The sequence below is a fragment of the Myotis nattereri genome, assembly GCF_964212035.1.
Source record: "Myotis nattereri genome assembly, chromosome: 15".
NCBI lineage: Eukaryota > Metazoa > Chordata > Mammalia > Chiroptera > Vespertilionidae > Myotis > Myotis nattereri.
In genome coordinates this window covers 31437125-31457772 of record NC_138090.1, presented here as the reverse complement: position 1 = coordinate 31457772, position 20648 = coordinate 31437125, and the positions used below count along the sequence as shown (strand labels likewise).

The 20648-nt window shown below is 49.6% G+C and overlaps 1 protein-coding gene across 3 annotated transcripts in view; it reads left to right on the top strand.

Annotated features, from left to right (window-relative positions):
* The window catches only part of PEPD (peptidase D), a 117643-nt gene that overhangs the window by 16717 nt on the left and 80278 nt on the right, over nt 1–20648 (top strand). For all 3 annotated transcript variants that reach the window (XM_081107870.1, XM_081107872.1, XM_081107871.1), the window contains 3 exons: nt 2462–2525; nt 8389–8436; nt 9778–9839. In XM_081107870.1, the coding sequence (XP_080963996.1) occupies nt 2462–2525; nt 8389–8436; nt 9778–9839 (174 nt within the window). The remainder of the gene's footprint in view (nt 1–2461; nt 2526–8388; nt 8437–9777; nt 9840–20648) is intronic.

Genomic DNA, 20648 nt, shown 5'->3' with positions numbered 1-20648 from the left:
TCCGCGGGGCTCGTGTAGACATGCCACTCCTCCCGACAGCCCCACCAAGTCTTGGCTGCCAAGCCTCCCCTCACTGGCTTGACATGGTGACCTGGCACACTTATTCCTCAGGGTGATATTTAAGTGGTTTTTTACTATAATTAGCTCTAAAACATGAAAAATAGTACTATTCAAACTTAATTATCTTTGCCCTTTAGAGAAGAATAATGTGCAAAGTGCCAGAAAAGATGCTCACAGCCTTTCAGGTTGTATTTGTCAAGTGGGTCTTCCTGCGGAGAGCCAGGCCTACCGATAGTTGGGGGTTTGGGCTCTTGAAGCCCATGTGCGCTCTGGACTGTGCCATCCAGCTCTTGAGAAGGACAGAGGGCATCTGGTGGGGTGACACCTGCACTTCCTCCCAGACATCAGGGTGGCAGCGGCAGGCTCTCCCGTGGGCTGGCTGGCCCTTGGTGCTCCTTAGCTTCTGTGGCAAGTGGAATGACTTGTGGTTGGTAGGTGAAGGGTGGATAGTTGAGCACACAATCCTGGGAGAGCCTGCCATGTGCTCACCTTCCTTTTGCCCCCTACTTCCCCCCACCTACTCTGGTTCCGCATTGTTACGGCCTTGACCAAAGGATGAGTGCACAGAAATGTCAAGTCTTCTGAGGCCTGACCACCAAGACTCCCAGGCACATTTCCTGGGCGTCCCTCTGCTGAGGGGCTTGGGTGAGCTAGGAGGATTAGGGTCCCCGTTGGGATTGGGGGTGAGAGTCACCCTAACACCAAGGTGCTTGTCTTAGGGAGCATTGAGGCTGGTCTTGAAAGCAGGTCCGTGGCACTTGCCCAGTCTTTTGGGAGTTTGCGTTTGATGCTGTCACAGCTGGAGGTGATTAAGTGACGAACCCAGAGGTGGTTTGGGGACTTTCTGAGGACACAGATTGTTAGTCCTGGGGCTGGGACTGGAGCCAGAGCAGTCAGAGTGGGTGATTGGTGACGCTGCCAATGGCGCAGCCTCTTGTGTGGCCTCTTGCGCTCCTGGTGTGCACTTCTGCACACATCTGCAGCTCCAGCTCTCCTGAGAGCGTCCCTCACCCCTGAGTAGCAAGGGGTCAGCCAGCTGTCTGGTAAGCTTGGAGCCGGGGCCTCTAGTGCCCCAGCAAGTGCTTGTCGTCAGTTCCTGCTATAGGTGGTGCTGATGGAGGCACCAGGCTCTGGCCACTTAACTTTGAGTCCTGGCTCAACTGTGAAAGCTAGTGTGCCTGCCTGGATTGTGCAAATTTAATCAGCAGTAGGAGCTTGACACCCGTTGCCCACTTTAGAGAATCCAAAGGGAAATGAAGCAAATAGTGTTCAGGGGCCCTGAGCAGCCCATTGCAGCGAGACCATCGTCTCCTCGGCCCAGCTTGCTGCGTGTGGCTGTGGGCTCCCTGCTGCTGGTCCCTGAGGCCACCTGTCCATCTCAGGTCCTCACTCTGTGCTTTGTGATTACAGTCTGGGCTGGGATGCTTGCTTGGGTAGAGAGGCAAGTGGTGCAGGGCTCAGAGAGGGGAGGGATTCTGCTTCCTGGGTAGTGATGTCTGAGTGTGTCTCAAAGGCACATGGAGCCCCCTCTTCGAGGTGGCCACCTCCGAGTCCTGAAGTGCCCTCCCTGCCCTGTCCCCTCTGAGCCTGCCCAGCACCCCTGTCATCTACTCACCCTTGAGAGCCCAGGAAGCACAGTCTGAAAACCATCTGCTGTTTTCCTTTGAGGACTCTTTTGGCTCTAACACTTGGTGGCTAGAATACCATGCGATCCTAGGCAGGACCCGTGCTGATGTGGTGCCTGGGCGTGGGATGGTGCATGCGTCATTAGACTTGGTTTTCAGCACCCCCCACCCCCCTCCGTGTCTAGTGCTTCTTCTCATGAGAGCCTTGTCACAGGCAGTGACAGTGACTCATCCCCTGACCTAGAAGCTGGGGGTGGCGTGGTGTTTGCCGGGACCCGCGCAGAGCAGCCGTGACCAGGAGTCCTCTGTGAGGTGGGCAAGGGCTGCCCAGCCTCCTCTGCTCTCTGTGTTCTCACTGGCTGACGTCTCAGGGCTGATGAGTAAGCTTGAACGTTTCTCATCACAGTGAGTAATGCTGATATTGACTTCTGTAAGATGCTAAATCTTTAACTTTCCTTCAAAGAGGCTCAGTGGGGCCTGGGAGGCAGCTTGCTTCATGCCCCAAAGGGTGGGAGTGCTGCCTGGTGGGCTTATTCCAAGCGGCCAGGGTGCGGACTCGCAGGAGGAGCAGAGGTCGACTGGGTAAGGTTGAGGGGTCAGGTGTGGTTCAGCAGTGACTTTGTGGCCCAGTACTTTGCCCCTGAATCTGTGATGGGCAGACCCACCTGGTGCCAGGTGCCAGTGGACTGGGGATGGGCCAGGGCTTCATAACCTGGGCTTGGGGGCAAGGAGGTGCCCAAACCCTGACCCTGGTGTTCCTTGTTTTTGTCTTTGAGGATCCACCCCAAGGAGCACTTCCAGGAGAAGTATGCCGTGGACAACGTCCAGTACACAGACGAGGTCAGTAGCCGCCGCCTCCTCTCTGAGCAACTCAGGGCTTCAGTTACCCCTTTGCCCTGGATTTCCTCCTCTCCCACTGCCGCAGCCTAGTGGATGTCTAGGATGCCACCACTCGACCGCTAGCCCTTCGGCAGTGCCCCCATTTGGAGAGAGCAGGTGGGAAACGTGTACCTCAGATCTCCCAGGAGACATGCCCCTCCTTTGCAGGACAGTGCCCTGACTCAGTGGTGGAGCTGAGCTGCATGGGGGAGGATGTCACTGGCAAAGTCTGATCTATGTGCCCTCCTGGCTTGGCCTGGGCCTTCCTGTCACTCCAGCCCACACTGGCACCCTCCCCTGGCTCCTGGGACCAGGTGTGGTCATGGTGGACACTGATGGTGTTCTGGTCTGTACCCTGCCCTTGACTGTCTGTATTTGTCACTAAGGCCTGATTCTTTCCCCTGGCTTTACTGTCACGCTCTTTGCCTTCCCAGTCAGGGTTCTGTGGGCATCAGAGCTGGTTGAGACCCAGGGCTGAAGTCAGCAGCCAGGGGCAGGGTCTGGTGAAGAAGGTGACCACATGGGTGAATCATCACCAGGGTGTGATGGTGCCTGACCAGAAGGGCCTCGGTGAAGCAGCGAAGCGCACATCCATAGGGCTGCGGGGGCCTGCTCTGACAGCGCTCTGCCTGGTTGGATTGTGGAAAGAGGGGGACTTTTGATGGATCTTTATGTTATGTCATGTGATTTCAATGCCAAATTATCCAAGAGTGACTCTTAGCATCTAAAGCAGCGATTCTCAACCTGTGGGTCGCGAACAATGAAAATACATTCTGCTTATCAGATACTTACATTACGATTCATAACAGTAGCAAAATTACAGTTATGAAGTAGCAACGAAAATAATTTTATGTTTGGGGATCACCACAACCTAAGAAACTGTATTAAAGGGTCGCGGCATTAGGAAGGTTGAGAAGAGTCTGTTAATACTCCCGTGACCTGATGTATTGATCTCTTTGGATATAGAATCTAAAGTAGCCTGAACATTTATTTGTATGCCCTTAACAAGGTCATTGCCACTTACCTTGTGTTTCCAAGTGCTAGAGAAGGAGGGACCTGCTCATCCTGCTCAGCCCTGGGTCTCACCCAGCTCTGATACACCCTCCCCTTTGGCATCTGATCCCTCCTGCCTCCATCAAGTGCATCTTAACATTACTGCCTTTTGGGAACTTGACCTTCCAGGTCTCCTCAGTGCGAAACCTGGAGGGGCAGCCTGAGACGGCTCCTGGGACTCAGCCCACCGCGTTGGAGCCTCTGTGCCGCGGCCTTCCCAGCTGCCGTCAGGCATCTTGTGACTGGGGGGAACTCAGCCTCATTCATGCTGTCATTTCTGAGGAGAAAAGAGAACTGGCCTCCAAACACAGTAAAACAGGGGAGGTCTTGAGGGTCAGAACAGGAAAGTCCGTAATGACAGTGTAGAATCACAGCCCGCAGCTCAGCTCACGGAGTCTGTATTTGTGAAGCAGGACCTTACACGAGGGCTTTGGTGGAGTCCAGGGAATGGGCCCTCCTTCAGGCTCAGGCGCCTTCACAGCACCCCATCATTGTTGCCGGTTCTCAGTTTGGTCACACTGTCGCTGCTGTGGTGCCATTGGACACGAGGGCTCATGTGGACCGTGAGACAGGTCTTCACTCCAGGGTGGCACCTTTAGCTTCAGTATTGCCAGCTCCTACAGATCCCCTCGTTCCCCTCCCGCCCCACCTGTCCCATGGTGGGCCACGGCTCTCTCCCCAACACAGGGAAGAGGCCGAGGCCGAGGCTCAGAGGTGAGAAGGGCCTCATCCACGGCCCTACAGCTGGGGCAGCAGAGTTGGGATGTGGCCCTAGGACTTTTGGACCCCCAAGGCCTGGCCCTTCGCCTCTGCATTTGCCCTGTCAGAAATGAGAGGGTGCTGCAGGACACGTCTACGGAGGTGATGCAGGTTGTCAGGTGCCTTTGATTCTCTGGCTCAACATGGAGTCTGACAAAAATACAGGCTGCTGGATGGACTGAGACACCTGGGCCGAGGCACTGGAGGCCCCAGGCCTGCTTCACCGTGGAAGGTGACAGGAAGCCTTCTGCTGGGGCTGGGCCAGGTCTCCGATGCTCAGGCCCATGGAACTTCAGGCAGCCTTGGTCTGTGACCAGCCCCAGCCGGGAAGCAGCTGACACTTGTCTCCTGCAAGAGGACAGGAAGGCCCCAGCCCCAGGCATGACTGGTCACCTGATAGCAAGTATAACATGCAGGTGTCTGACGTTGCGAACCTGGCTGTCTAGTTCCCTTCATCCCCATGATGATCCTGAGTTTCATAATTGAGAAGGTAGAACGAATGGTGGTTCCTTTGAGAAGGGGGCACTCAGGAGAACCCTGAGGCTCTTCGAGGCATTGCTGTTGAGGTGCTGTGCAAAGGCTGGTATTCATGATGGGGTGGGAGCTGGCGAGGCGGAGGGCACATGGAACCCTTGTTCTTCTTAATGGCTGCGGGCAGATGTTGGGAGGCACGAGGGTCACCGGCTCCGATGCAGGCAGAATGGATGTAAGAGAATCCACTGCGGTAGCACAGCAATGGATGCTGCCTCGGTGTGGAGAGGCATCAGGGAGGGGTGGGGTCTATGGCGGGACCTCGGCCGAGGCAGCTGTTGTGTGGAACTGCTGGCCCAGCCTTGTTAGATACTCTGATTGTTCAAGAGTAGCTGCAAATAAATCCATATTGTTTGTGATCTTTCCTGATGCTTAAATTTTAGAAACAAATTCAAAATTTAAATGCATTGCCAGCCAATGTTGTGCACCCCTGTTTCAGACTGCCATGAAAAAGTTCATTCAGGCGCTTACATTCTTGTGGTGATGCCCAGATCCCTGGAGCAGTGTGGGCTTTGTGATGTCCAGCCCCCTTTTCTGGTCACCCGTGAAGAATGGCCTGCAGGGCTGGTTGGAGCTCTGGACGTGAGGGCATGTGAGGTGTCCACAGGGAGCCTTTGATTGTCAGCAGGGGAGGACCCTTGTCCATGGGGCTCTGATGAGATCTGTGTGTGCTCTCCACCTCGACCTGCTGGAGAGGCCAGGCTGCCTGGGAAATCGACGTGGCACTGGTCTGTGAGACCCAATGGGTCCCTGGTGACCACACTCCATGGAAATGAGGCCCTGTGCTCGGCTAGTGTGGCTCAGTGGTTGAGCATTGACCTATGAATCAGGAGGTCATGGTTCGATTCCCAGTCAGGGCACATGCCCAGGTTGCGGGCTTAATTCCCAGTGTGGGACTTGCAGGAGGCAGGTGATCAATGATTCTCTCTTGTTGATGTTTTTATCTCTCTGTCCCTAACATCAACAAAAACGTATTTTTTAAAAAAGAAAATATATTATTAAAAAAAGGAGAAATGAGGCCCTGTGTTGACAGAGCTGTGCTGTCCTGTGTGCCCAAGCTGCATTTCAAGCCGGTAACACATAGCCGTGTCATGTCCCCTTAATTTTTGAGGCATGGAACCAGGCTGTGTTGATGAGAGTGTAGCACTAATGGGTCTCCACGGGGAAGGGGAAAGGCAGATGGAACTGCTAGGCTGGGGGAGGTTTGGCAGCCACAGAGGTAACCAGGACCCACTCAAGCAATGGTGATCAATAGACCATGTGGCCCTGCCAGGACTAGCAGGCACCCGCCTCCTCTGAGGGCCGAGACTCGCCTGCACGGCCGTCCCGCGGCACTGAGAGGGCTGCTTTCTCCTCCGTTGCTCAGCAGCACGTCCGAGTTGTTGCTAAGAGAAAAAGCATCAGCTTACACACTTGTTATCCTACCCCTTTCTCCCAAGGACAGTGGCACATGCATCCCCAAGTGCCCGCTGCTATAATTGACAGGATGTTCTGTGCTGATGAATGGAGACCCTTCACCAAGGTGACAACACACCCAGGGCTCCAAGCGAGGCTCTCCCTTTTAATGAACCCCTCCCCCCCACACTCCAGGAGGGCCTGGGGAGTAGCAGGGACTGCGCCAGGCCGATCCTTTGTGCAGCAGAGGCTCTCTGAGCCGTTACTGAGTCAATGAGGGGGTGCCAGGGAGATGGAGCCTCAGGCACTGCTGGTGGGAGGTGGTTGGTTCAGTCTGGAGGGCATCTGGCGTTGAGCATCAGAAATCTTGACAAAGTATATGGCTTTTCATCTGAAAGTTTCACTGGGTCGGATTTGTTTGTTTGTTTTAAGGAAATAAAATGTTTACGGAATTTATCTAAGGAAATAAAGGCTCATGTACAAGGATGCGCACCAGGGCATTATTTATCATAGTTAATCCTTAGAAATAATTTGTGTCCAACAGAAGAATGAATAACTTATGCCATATCTGGTAAGAGAATATTTCACAGCCGTAGGTTTAGCTCTGGGCGCTACTCTTTTTTAACTGGAAACCTGGGCAGGTCGTCGAACCTGTAAGCCTTTCTCATTGGTGAAGTCTGGATGTCTGCAGCACCGGCTCATGGTGGTTAAATGAGATGACGTCTGAAGTGCCGGCACAGGCATGACCAAGGGCTCACTGGACATTCACCGTCCCCAGTGGTAGTGACTGTAAAACTGCGGGCTTGGAGAATATTTAATGATGGGGAATAAGCGAAGCGTGTAACTTCGTATGATCCAAATGTCATTACAGATCTCTGTTTTTATGTGCAGAGATAAAAGGTCTCTGGGGATGGGATTGTAGATGTGTTTTATGTTTTTATAGTTTTCAGTATCTTCCAGGTTTTCCCTGTGAGCCTCTCAGTATTAAAATCACATATATACACATGTCAAAACTATCAAAATGTGCACTTTAAATATGTGCAGTGTAGAATATGTCAGTGACAGCTCAGTAAAGCTGTAAAACAACAAACAGCAGATCCTCCTCACTCTTGCCCTATGTCGGGCACTAAAGCATTTCGGGTGGGTATGTGGGGAGGGGCAAGGGCTGCAGAGAGGAGACTGTTCTCTGCCCTGGGGGCCCAGATCCAGTGGGGGCTGCAGTAGCTAAGGCTCGGAGCAGACTGAGGGGTGGGAAGAAGGTGCTCCCACCAGGGTGGTTGGCACCTCTGGTTGCAGACATCATGGCTAAGGCAGCATGATGGGCACTTGGCCAAGGGAATGATGATGATCAGTGGGGCCAGAGAGGAGGGAGTGAATGAACCTGCCTGGGGGCAGGGGCCTCAGCCCTGAGTATGAATTGATGAAGTGGCTGAGATGGGGGAAGGCATGGCAGGCAGAGGCGAGAGCCCTAGGAAGGCATGGAGAGAGGAGTTGACATGGTGTGCTCATTCAAGGGGTTGGGGTAGGAAGCAAGCAGCACACAGGGGCATGAGGTCTGAGTGGGCCATGGTGGAGGGATGCAGATCAGGGATGCAGGCCAGGGAATGGGAGAGGATTGGGGATGGCTGACATCCCACAGGCTGGGGGACTGATGAGGGGCAGGAAGGAAAGTGTCTAGTGTCTGCCCTGGGACGGGAGGCTAGCGGGGCCAGTGCCTAAGAGGTTGCCATACAGGTCTTTCGGGAGGGACTAGTCAGATGAGCGGAGGCACTGGCCTTGGAGGGTGGGCGGGTCTGGCTGCTTGGAGCCCAGAATCCTCGTGGGGCCTGGAGACGGGATGGTATGGGGGGAAGTGTGCCTGGCTTAGGTTTGAATTCCTCTCTGCCACTTTATAGCTGTGTGGCTTTCAGAAGCCCCTTCTTCCCTGTGAGCCCCAGCTTCCTCGTCTGCTGGCTGGGGGCCACAGCAGCAGCTCCTGTTTTAGGGATCTGCTCAGTACACCTGAGCTGTCCCTGGGTAACGGTGATGTATCATCTCCATCCCTCCTTGGTTGCTCTAAAGTGGATTTTTCTTTCTGACCTTTCAGATCGCCAGTGTGCTGACCTCACAGAGTCCCTCTGTCCTCCTCACTTTGGTAAGTGTCCAGGGTCTGGGCGGTGTTTGGGCGCAGGAAGGGGTTTTAGGGAGCCACCTGCCCCTGCAGAGGTCGAGGATTGAGAACCTGAGAGGAACGATCCACAGTGATAACTAATGCCACCTTCTCAGTCTGAACAGAAAGACACGTCCAGGACCACATCCTCGATTCTCCGGTCTCCCTGGGATGTGCTGGGATGTGAGGCCACTGTGGACAGCACACCATACCCACCCCAAGGCTTAAACCCCAGCTAGAGGATGTGTTGTGTTAGGCTGAACTCCTGGGATTTGTGGATGTAGAATATCAATTTGCTTCCATCCTATGTCTCCTCTGTTGTTCAAAGAATTTGAAGAGCACACCATGGTATCTGCCTGTGAGGACATGGCGATGGGCCATCGGATTTTGAACCCGGGCACTGAGTGACCAATGGCCGGCCGCAGCCTGGGGCGGGCCAGGCTGCATGGTGACCGCTGCTGCCGTTGTAGCCTGTGGGGCGCTCGGGCTGTGCGAGGGCGCAGGGAAGGAGGCTGCTTCCTTATGCTTCTTTGGCCTTGGGGGGCTGTAGGCATGAAAAGTGTATAACTCTTCTTTCCTCCCAGAGTGACCCTTCTCTCCTTTGTTAATTGATTTTTACAGAAATAGCTTTTCTTGGTTATTTTTGGTAGCACTTCCTGGGGTCTCTCTTTCCCGCTCTGCTGTCTGGATGGCTGAGAAGGAAGGTTGTGTTAGATGACTGTGGTCGGATGGTCCAGTGTGTTTCATTGGAGGGATCCATTAGACACTGACCTGCCTCTCCAGGGATGGCACGTTTCTCTAAGTCTTTTGTTTTGTCTTTGCTCCTGTCCAAGTTCCACTTGGAGTGTCCTCACAGCGAGGGAAAGGAGAGGACTGTACCAGCATCTCTGGAAGGGCTGGATTCGACAGTGCTCTTAGCACAGTCAGTGGGGAGCATTGGTGTGCGTGTGTGCCTGAGATGGGGCTAGCATGGGAGAGCAGGTTGGGGTAGAGGGTGGTCTTAGTCCCTGCTCTTCCCACCCACCCCCCTCAGCTGAGCGGCCTGAACTGGTGTCTGCAAAGAGCGCTGACAGAGGAGGCCTGTTTTCTCTGCTTTTCAAGATGCTGCAGAAGGAGGGCCTGCCTTGGGTCGGGGTCCGGCTTGGTGTTAACCTGAAATGCAGGGAGGAATGGCTTCACCAGGCTGGGGTGCGAGCTCCAGTTCTTCCCTAGTCTGAGCCTGGTTCTGAGCCTGGCTGGAGGAGGCAGGCCTCCAGTGCAGGCTGTGGGGTGCCACGCAGCCCTGTGTGACGCATCTGTGCCCTCACTCTCTCTCTCTCTCCCCAGCGTGGCGTCAACACCGACAGCGGCAGTGTCTGCAGGGAGGCCTCCTTCGAGGGCATCAGCAAGTGAGTCCTGGGGCCGGGAACTACTTCCTCCATCCTCCACAGCTCACATCTTCGCCAGCAGGCCCTTACCAGTCTACAAACTAGACACGAAATACACAAACAGGAGGAGGCCCAAGGGGGTCAGACTGGACACTTTGAGGAAATGCTTAGAAAATAATTTGCCTAAACTCACTTCAACTTTTACTTTAAGGAACAGATGCTCTTCTCTGTTGAGCTCTATAGTGAGAGTGCAGGCCCGCTGAGTGCCTGGGGAGCACTGGCCGTGGTATAGAGCCCTGGCCGCGGTGTAGAGCCCTGGCCGCGGTGTAGAGCCCTGGCCACGGTGTACGCACAGGCAGGCCCCCACTTGTGCACCTGCTTTCCCTCTAGGGCAGTGATGGTGAACCTATGACACGCGTGTCAGAGGTGACACGTGAACTCATTTTTTTGGTTGATTTTTCTTTGTTAAATGGCATTTAAATATATAAAATAAATATCAAAAATATAAGTCTTTGTTTTACTATGGTTGCAAATATTAAAAAATTTCTATATGTGACACGGCACCAGAGTTAAGTTAAGGTTTTTCAAAATGCTGACAGGCCGAGCTCAAAAGGCTCGCCATCACTGCTCTAGGATCTGCTCTGAGCTCGTGGTCTTTGTTCTTATCCGCCCGCTTTCCTCACTACTGGCCTCTAACTTCTCCCAGTCCGGCTGGCAATCACTCCCCCACGTCTCCTGCTGCCCTCGCCCTGGGTCTGGACCCCCTTACCTGCCCTCACGCCTCATTCGAGCTCCAGGCCTCGTCCCCAAACCCTGTTTCCCCTTCTAGGTCGCTCCAGGCAGGAGGGCAGCTTTTAGGCACACAGTGCAGCACCTCACCCTCCTCACCACTCTCACGCTGTGAGCACGGAGGTGCCGGGTCTCTGGGCTGGGGTGGGCTGGCCCTGGGGGTCTGTGGGGTCTGTGTTGCTAGCCCAAGGCTACAGCAGACAAGCCCTTGGGGTGCGCACCTGCTCCTCCCGGCTGCTGTGCCTTGATCACAGCCCCTCCCCCACCACACTGCACTGCCGCGTCCTCGGTCGTCCTTTGGTGGACTGAGGCAATGACAGAGGAGGTGCCTTATAATTATGTATGAGCCTGAGCCACGGGAATTTGTGTGTATGTGTGATGTCTGGGTGATTAGGAAGGATTATGAGCTCATAAATATGCAAGACTCCCCTCCCTCCCCCCACATAAGAGAGATGGGGCAGGGGGAGCAGGTGTCAGGTTTGCTTCTTTTCATCGCTCAAATCTCCGCATCCTCTTGGGAGTTTTCCCAGAGCAGCCATATCTCCCACGCTGGCAGCAATTAGCTCAGCTCGTTGAAATGCTGGCCATGGAGATGCTGTCTTTCCTAGGGCCTTGGAGGGCGTGTGTGTCGCAGGGCATAACCCGCTGCCGCCTGTCCTAAGTCAGGCCTCCTCTGGTCACTCCAGCACTGCCAGGCGCCGGTGCTCAGCGTCCTGCTCACCTGCCTCCACCTACACCAGGGATGGCTCTGTGGTCCCATGGGCCGGCCCCTCCAGCCTCTGCTTCATTCTCTGCTGTGCAGGGAGGGCCCTGAGCTAGGAGGAGGGAGCCCTGATGGCCCCTTGCTGGCCAGCTCTGTGACCTTAGCAGAAATTGTCCTCTGAGCCTTGGCTTCGCCATTTGTGGCATGCTTAGACCTGTCGGGATAAAATGAGATCCACTCATCTGGCGCCTAGCGTGGAGCTGGTGTTCGGTAAATGGTCACTCGTGAGCAGACCCCATCAAGTCCCGTTGCCCCTCTGAGCCGCGTATCAGTCTCTCTGTGCAGTGGGCCAGGGAGACTTGAGGATGGCTGATTACAAAACTCTGGGTGTGGGTGAGCTGTGGGGCTTCGGGCTGTGTGTCTTTGCTTGCCCTCCAGAGGTTTCTGCTGCAGATAATGCCTGCTCAGCACCACAGAACAGGTCTGGTGGGTGGTGTGGCAGGCCTGGTTCTTGGGGGAGCTCAGGATGTAGCCCCTGAGAGCGGAGCACTGCTGGCTGCTCCCTAAGGTTTCCCAGAGAGAGGTGGGTTGCGGTGGAGGCTCAGGGACATTATCACTGTCATCCTTACCCCCCTGGCAGTCGTCCCACTGTGAACCCAACCTCTCCCTCCATGAGCAGACCCCAGCTTCTGTTTCCTGTTCCTCCCCGAGTCTCTGCAGCCCCTGCCAAGAGCCCAGAGGATCCTGTAGTTGGTCAGCACCACCGACATGGTCAGCATTTGGGAGGCTTTTTAGAGAACCAGGGGCTGCTCTAACTTTGCACATTTCCCCCCAGGAGCTGGGGGGTCCCTCTCCAACCCATGATCCTGTCCAGAGGGGGGCTGACAATGAGGTGCTCCCCAGGCCCCTCACTGCTGAGCATGGCATTCCTTACCATACCCATGAGTGGGGCTCAGTGTCCTGGCCTGGCTGATGTATTGCATGTGAGAGCCTTCCTGTGTGTCTCTCTGCTTTGGGGTCCTTTGGCCTGCTTGTGGTTCTCCCTCCCCTCCTGTCCCCTGGGGGCTTGTCCCCTATGCCTCCCTCTGGGCCTCCCATCCTACTGTGCAGTGTAGTTCACCCCACTACACGCCCATGGGCACTGACCCCGGCCCAGCCTCTGCCTCCAGCCGCCCACAGTGCCTTCCCTGCAGTCACATATGTTTTCCTGGGACCTAGTACAGCCCAGCCCCCTGCCTTCCACCCACACTGGCTGTTGGCACCTTGACTCTGCCACTTCCTGGCCTCAGTGCCAGCCTGGGGAGGCTCTTGTCCTTCAGGGCCACTGCAGTTCAGTGGAGCTCACCTGTCTGCCCTCAGCAGCTCCAGCTGTTGGTGGGGATAATTATAGCCTGATTCCTAAGCAAGAGGAATCTTGCTGTTGTCCTACTTTCTAGTGCTCAACTGCTTTTTATCACCGGTGCTTCTTGCTGCCCTAATGAAGTGCCTTATTCCTGGAATGGTGGGGTGTGGCCCTTTTGAACTTTCCTGCAACACAGCCCATCTTGGATCCTGATTGACCTGCTTTAGCAGAAGTTCAGGTTTGCCCTCTCAGTTTGTGCTGATGGCCGTCCCAGGCTGCCTTCATCCTTTGGCCTGGGAGAGGAGGGAGCTTGGCAGAACAATGGTCTCACCATCCACTTATGCCCAATCCTCTGGGTCCTACTCCAGCTGGGCGAGCAGCCCGTGACCCCTCCAAGTGTGGCTTCTCGGGGTTGGCCGCTCAAGTCTGTCACACTGGGGCTCAGTGTTGGTAGGGCTGTGGGTTTGGTCCTGGGAGACCTCAGAGCTCCCTCCCGCTTCCCAGATCAGGGCCAGGCCTGCTGCCCGCAGCCGGGAGTGTGCCAGGTCTGGCAGTGGTGGAGTTGGTAGAGGACCAGGAGCAAGGGGAACAGGGAGGCAGAGATGGGGTAGGGATGGTGGATGTGCACTGGGGTCTCCCCATGGCCTGGGCTCCCTAGACTCTAGGGATGTGGCTTTGTCCTCCCTGGGGAGCCAGGGTTAAGGGAGAGGTGGGGATGGTCTGCCAGGCCTCTGGCTGAGTTTGGGCTCTGGCCCAGGCCCTGGCTCCCATGTATGGCTGGATTGGAGCAGGGACAGTTCCTGCAGGAGGTGTGGAAGGAGCAGGCTCCTCTGTGGGCTGTGGCCAGAGGATGGGGTCAGGCTCATGGTCAGGTCCTGGTAAGGGCATGGCCGGGCTGGGCTGGGGCTGGGTGAGGCGCGGCTGAGATGGAGGGACAGCTCTGCAGTCAGGAGGACACGAGGCTTCTTCCTGTGGGCTTTGGCCACCACAGCTGCCTGAAGGGTTGGCCCTGCAGCCTGGGGGCAAAGTCAGACTTGCTAGATCTGTGTCCGCCTGAGGAAGTGGACTTTCGAGCCGATTGTTCTGAGAGAGATGCTGACTGGGAAAGGGGAGGTCTGTGGGGACCCAGGTGGCCTTAGCCAAGGGTCACTCATACATCACATTCATATAGCTTAATGGGGAACGTTCCTGACAGGAGAGCTCCCCTGAAACCAGGCCGAGGGTGTGCCCAGGAGCCAGGGGTGGGGTGGGGCGTGAGGTACAGAGGGCTCTGTTTCATACTGTTGCCCGACAGGAATATGGTTGATACTTGACATCAGTTGCTTAGTCAGGATCTACTTATTTCTTATCTTTTGGCATTTACTTAAATTGCTTTGCATATTTGAAGACCATCAGTTACAAATTAATTCCATTAAATAGCAGTTAAATATGAAATTGGTGGATTTGGGGATTATTATTATTTCAGGAATATTAATATTTAAAGATGTGAATTTTACAAACCATGAAGTAGAGGGACATTATTAAAACTTGGCAATTACAGCAAAATACTGGTCTGTGGCGTGGGGACCTTGGCTTTCTGGTTACTGTTAACTTGTGTATCAAGTTAGTATTTGGGATTGGGCTTCTAGTTACGGCCCTTGGACTCTCCATGAGAGAGATCCTGCAGGGACAAGAACCTGCCTCAGCCCCTAGGAGGGGCGGGAGTGGGGGCTTTTCCAGGGCCGGCTTTCCAGGCAGGCCTCGCTGTCCTCCTTGGTTAGAAATGGTAGGAGGAGGCCGGCAGCTGGGGCAGGGGTGTGTGAGTCCAGGCTACTTACCCTGCATCACCCAGCCTGCAGGTGGAGCCCACCAGGGAATTAGCCTGTGCTAGGACACGCCCCCCACCCCACCCCACCCGCTCAGGCACTGGTGGGTTTGTGTGGTTTTTTTACACAATTACATGCTCATCATAGAAAATGCTAACTAGCACAGTGGCAAAAGCAAGGAATATCTGAATTTCATAGCCCTGACTTAAAGCCTGTCAGCATTGTGGTGAATGTTTTTTGAACCCTTCTGTGTGTGTCTGAGTGTGTTTCTCTGTCTTGGTGTTTTGTTTCTGTGTGTGCATTTGTGTGAGTTTATGTGTTTCTGCACGTGTATATATCTGGGTGTGGATCTTTGTGTGTTAGTCTAAGTATATGTCTGGGTGTGTGCGTCTGGGCGTGTATCCATGTCTCTTGAGTGTATGTGCCTGAGTCTGTGTGCATGTATGTGTTTGTGTTTGTGAATATACACCTGTGTGCATTTGTGTGTCTCTGAGTGTGTGTCTGTTGTATACACATCTGTGTGTGTCTGTGTGGCCTCTTCTCTAAGTATACTGCCTTTGTGTGAGTTCATCTTGTCTGTCATGTTAGCTGTTTATGTGCTGGGTCACTTTGCTGCTTGGGGGTATGTGGGTGGATGTGTGTATACGCACGTACATTTGTACAGCGAAATTTTACTGGTGCGTTTGGCTGTTGAGGAGATAGGCCATTGTTTTTCCTAATGTCAAAGTGACATTTGGCGAAATGGGAGGCAGAGTCTGTGTTGTCGTCTTGATTTATGTCATCTGCTGCTCTCTCTGTTCTTCACGCTGAGACATGTTGGCTGCCTGTGTTCTCTGATATTTCACAAGTAGGGCTTTGATTCTACAACGTTTTGGTTGACTTTGAATTAAGTAGTCTTACATGCTTATTAGGAATCCAAAAGCTTTGGCCATCTACCCGCCCATACCCCTTCTCTCTTTTCTCCCCTGTCCCTAAGCGTTCTCATCGGGCTTGGCCAGGAGTGGGTGTGACAGCCTCACAACATGGCAGTAGATCGTTGTTTTTAAACACCAGTAACGAGGCCGTGGAGAGTCCCTGGTTGGTCATAGCCTGCATGCCCTGTGTGTGATATCCTGACCCGAGAAGTCACAGGGCTGAGGACGCAGGGGGTTGAGGGCTTGCCAAGCGCTCTCTGCTGAGGCCTGTCACATTTCGTGCGCTCCCAGCTGTCTCCTGATAGCTTGAGCTGCAGATTGCACAGGACGGTGTCAGGGATATGCCGATCTGATCCTTCTCTCTCCTGAGGCCCCCTTTTCAATAATGTTCATCCCAGCAAAAAACAACTTTTGGCTTTATAGATTTGTCTTTACTGTATATTTGCTTTTTATTTCATTAATTTCTGTTCTTTTTAATTTTCTTCTCATTTCTTTAGGTTTATTTGTTCTTTAGCTTCTTGAGAAAGAAGAAAGGGACATTCTTATGATGGGAACTTAGATCATGGTTTCCAGTGTTCTTTTCCACTAAATCCATTCAGAGCTATACATTTTCCTCTAAGCACTGTTTTAGTTGCATCTCACTGGTTATATTTTATGTTTTTATTTTCTAATTCCATTATTTCTTCTTTGAACAGTGGCTTAATTTCCAAACAATTTGGGATTTTTTATTCTTTTTGTTACTGGTTTCTAGTTTAATTCTACTGTAATTGGTAAACATGTTCAGGATTTTAATACTTTGAAGTTTATTAAAATTTCCAGCATATAATCATTAAGATAAATGTTTCTTGGGTACTTGAAGAGAGCATGTTGTTAGCTGTAGTGCTCTGTATATGTCAGTTAAGTCAGGTTGATTAATTGTAATTATTCATATTTTCTGCATCTTTCTTAATTTCTCTGCTTGTTCTATCACCACAAGAGGTATGAGAAAATGTCAAACTGTGCTTTATGAATTTATTTCTTTTCTCATTCTGTCAATTTTATAAATGGACTTTATTGAAATAAAATGTACATGTAAGATTCATTATGTACGTAATTCATAAGTTTAAAAGAACAGCTTTATTGGGATACAGTTTACATACATTACAATTGACCTGTTAAAGTGTACAGTTAAATGGCTTCTGTATATTTACGGATTTGTGCAGTTATCATCACAATCAATTTTAGAATATTTTCATCATCCAAAAAGAAATCCTGCCCACTAGGAAGTCATTTCCCATTCCCCTAGCAACCACTAAGCTACTTTCTGTCTCCATGGATTTGCCTACTCTAGCATTTGATAAAAATGGAATCGTGCAATATGTGGCCTTTGTATCTGGCTTCTTTCATTTAGCATGTTTTCAGAGTTCATTCATGTCGTAGCATGAATCAGTTTTGCTCATTTTTATAGCTGAAAAAATATTCTAGTCTATAGATATATACCATATTATGTTTGAATGTTTATCAGTTGGTGAACTCTTGGTTGCTTCCACCTTTTAGCTGTTAAGAATAATGCTGCTGTGGACATTGATATACAATGCATTCAATTCCTTTGTATATATTCCTAGGAATGGAATTTCTGAGACTTATGGTGACTCTGTGTTAAATTTGTTGAGGAATTGTTAAACTAGCTTACATTCCCTCACCAACACTTGTTATTATCTTTCTTTTTTATTGTAGCCATGTAAGTGGCTGTGCAGTAGTATCTCATGGTTTTTGTGTTTTCCTGATAGCTAACAATGAGCATCTTTTCTTGTACTTATTTGCCATATGCATATCTCCTTTAGAGAAATGTCTATTTAGATCCTTTACCCATTTTTAAATTGTGTTGTAATTTTATTGTTGTACTAAAGGCCCAGATTCGTACACAGGTGAGGTCCCTCGGCCTGGCCTGCGCCCTCTCACAATCTGGGATTCCTCGGGGGATGTTGGAGAGCAGGTTTCGGCCTGATCCCTGCAGGGGGGATCCCTCAGCCTGGCCTGTGGGGATGGGGCCAAAAACAGTAGTCCAACATCCCCCGAGGGGTTCCAGATTGCGCGAGGGCTCAGGCTAGGCCGAGGGACCCCACTGGTGTACCGAACCTCTAGTATGCATATAAGATCTTTGGTTAATCTCTTCCTACCCTACCCTCTCCCCGCTTCCCTCTGAGATTCATCAGTCTGTTCCATGTTTCCATGCCTGTGCATTGAGCATCTGACCCCTGGTGGTCAGTGCGTGTCATAGCTACCAGTTGAACGGTCAAATGGTCGGACACATAGCATATTTGCCTTTTATATATATAGATCATAAAAGTTCTGTATATGTTCTGGATACTACACCTGCACAGTTTGTGAAAAATTTCTTTCATTCTATGCATTGTTTTTTCACTTTCTTGACATGTCCTGTGTCACACAAGGTTTTATGAAGTTCAGTTTATCTCTTTTTCTTCAGCTAATTGTACATTAGGTGTCATTGTCTAAGAAACTGTTGCCTAATACAAGGCTATAAAGATTTATACCCATGTTTTTTTCTTAAGAGTTTTATAGTTTTAGCTCTTACTACATTCAGGACTTTGGTCTAGTTGGATTTACTTTTTGTATATAATATGAGGTAGTGATCCAGTTTCATTCCTTTTTGTGTGGATATCCAGTTGTTTCAGCAACATTTGTTTAAAAGATGGTCTTTTCCCCTATTGCATTTTCTTGGTAACCTTGTCAAAAATCAATTGACCAAGATCAAATGTTATATAATTCCACTGACATGAAATAGTCAAGTTCATAGAGACATACAATGGAACAGTGGTTACCAGCAGCTGGGGGGAATGAGGAATGGGGTGTTGGTGTTTAATGGGTACAGAGTTTCAGTATGAGATGTGGGAAAAGTTCTGGAGAAGGATAGTGGTGATGGTTGCACTGGTGTTTGTTGTACAACAGCGTGAATGTACTTAATGCCATTGAACTGTACACTTAAAAATGCATAGGGAATATAGTCAATAATATTGTAATAACTATGTATGGTGCTAGTACCACCCTGTCTTTATAGTTAATAAAGCTTTATAGTTAAGCTTTACAGTAAGTTTTTAAGTCAGAAAGTGCAAATTCTCCAACTTTATTTCTCTTTTTCAAGATTATTTTGGTTATTTTTGGCCCCTTGAGTTTCCACATAAATTTTAGGATCAGTTTTTCAATTTTTGTAAAAAAGTGAGCTGAGATTTTGGTAGGAATTGCATTAAATCTGTAGATCAATTTGGAGGGTATTGTCATCATTAAAAAAATTAATTCCTCCAATCCATGAATATGGGATGCTTTTCCATTTATTTAGACCTTCTTTAATTTTTTGAATGGTTCACAATTTAGTGTATGAGTCTTGAACTTCTTTGTTAAATTTATTCCTAAGTAACAAATTTTTATGCTATTGTAAATGGAATTGTTTTCTTAATTTCATTTCCAGATTATTTATTGCTAGTTTATAGAAATATAACTGATTTTTAACACATTGTATGCGGGAAACATGTTTACACGTTTTACGTATTTATACGTTCTACCAGTGTAGTAGAGCGTGGGACACGTATTAATACGTTTTTTATAGACTAGCGGTAGAATGCGGGTAACATATAAATACGTAAACTAAAGTTATCGTAATTTTACTGAACGTTGCCATTTGCACAAAAAATTAGCAAAAATGGCCCGCGCCACCTGTTAGCGTGCGATAAAAACTACCCACAAACAATGTGTTAATGTTGATCATCTATCTTGTAAACTTGATGAACTTGTTAACTAGCTTTAATAGGTGGTTTTTATGGTGTATGTGTGTGTGTGTGTTTGTATTGCTTAGATTTTCTAAGATCATATCTACAGAAATAGTTTAACTTCTTTCTGTCCAGTCTTAATACCCTTTATTTCGTTTTCTTGCCTGATTGCCCTGGCTAGAATACCTAATAAAGTATTTAATAGAAATGGAGACAGAGGACATCTTGCCCTATTCCTCATTTTAGGGGAGAGCTTTAAGTCTTTGACCATCAAGTATGATATTAGCTGTGAGTTTTTTGTAGGTACACTTTAATCAGGTTGCAGAAGTTCCCTTCTCTTCCCAGTTCATTGAGTTTTTGTTGTTTGTTACATATATATATATATATATATATATATATATATATATATATATATATAGTATTGATTTCAGAGAGGAAGGGAGAGGGAGAGAGATACAAATACCAATGATGAAAATCATTGATTAGCTGCCTCCTGCACACCACCCCCCTCCCAGTGGGGATTGAGCCCACAACCCGGGCATGTGCCCTGACCAGGAATTGAACCATGATCTCCTGTTTCATAGGTCAACACTCAAACACTGAGCCACGCCGGCTGGGCTGTGAGACTTTTTAATTACTAATTCATTCTCTTTACCTGGTATAGGTCTATTTAGATTTTTTTTTATTTCTTCTGTCAGTTAAGTTAGTCGTAGTATACCCTCTTTTATTACTTATTTCCATAATTTGAGCCTTCTCTTTGTTTCTTTGTCAGTTTTGTTGATCTTTTTCAATGAACCAACTTTTTATTTTCTCTGTTGGTTTTTCTATTCTCTACTCTACTTTTGCTCTAATCTTTATTATTTTGTTTTTTTTGTCTTGTGTTGGGTTTAGTTTGTTCTTTTTTAGTTTCTTAAGATAGAAGGCTAGGTCATTGATTTTAGATAACTTTCTTCCTTTTTAATGTAGGCATTTACAACTATAAATTTCTCTCTAACCACTGTGTTAGCTACTAATTATACATTTTGGTATGTTGTATTTTTGTTTCCATTTGTTTCATAGTATTTTTAGTTCCCTTTGTGATTTCTTCATTGACCTATTTATTGGTCCACATTTAGGAGTGTATCATTTGATTCTCACATACCTGTAAATTTTCCTTCTGTTATTGATTTCTAATTTCATTCCAGTGTGGTCGGAGGACATACTTAGTATGATTTCAATCCTTTTAATTTTGTTGGGAGTTACTTTATGGCCTAACATATGGTCTGTTCTGGAGAATGTTCCATGAGCACTTGAGAAAATGGATTATGCTTTTGGATAGTCTGTTAGGACTAATTGGTTTATAATGTTGTTCAAGTCTTCTGTTTCCTTGTTGATCTTCTATCTAGTTGTTCTATTCATTACCACAAAGTATTAAAGTCTCCAAGTATTATAAATTATCCATTTTTCATTCATTTCTGTCAAGTTTTAATTCATCTATCTTGGAGAGATGTTGTTAGGTGCATATATGTTTATA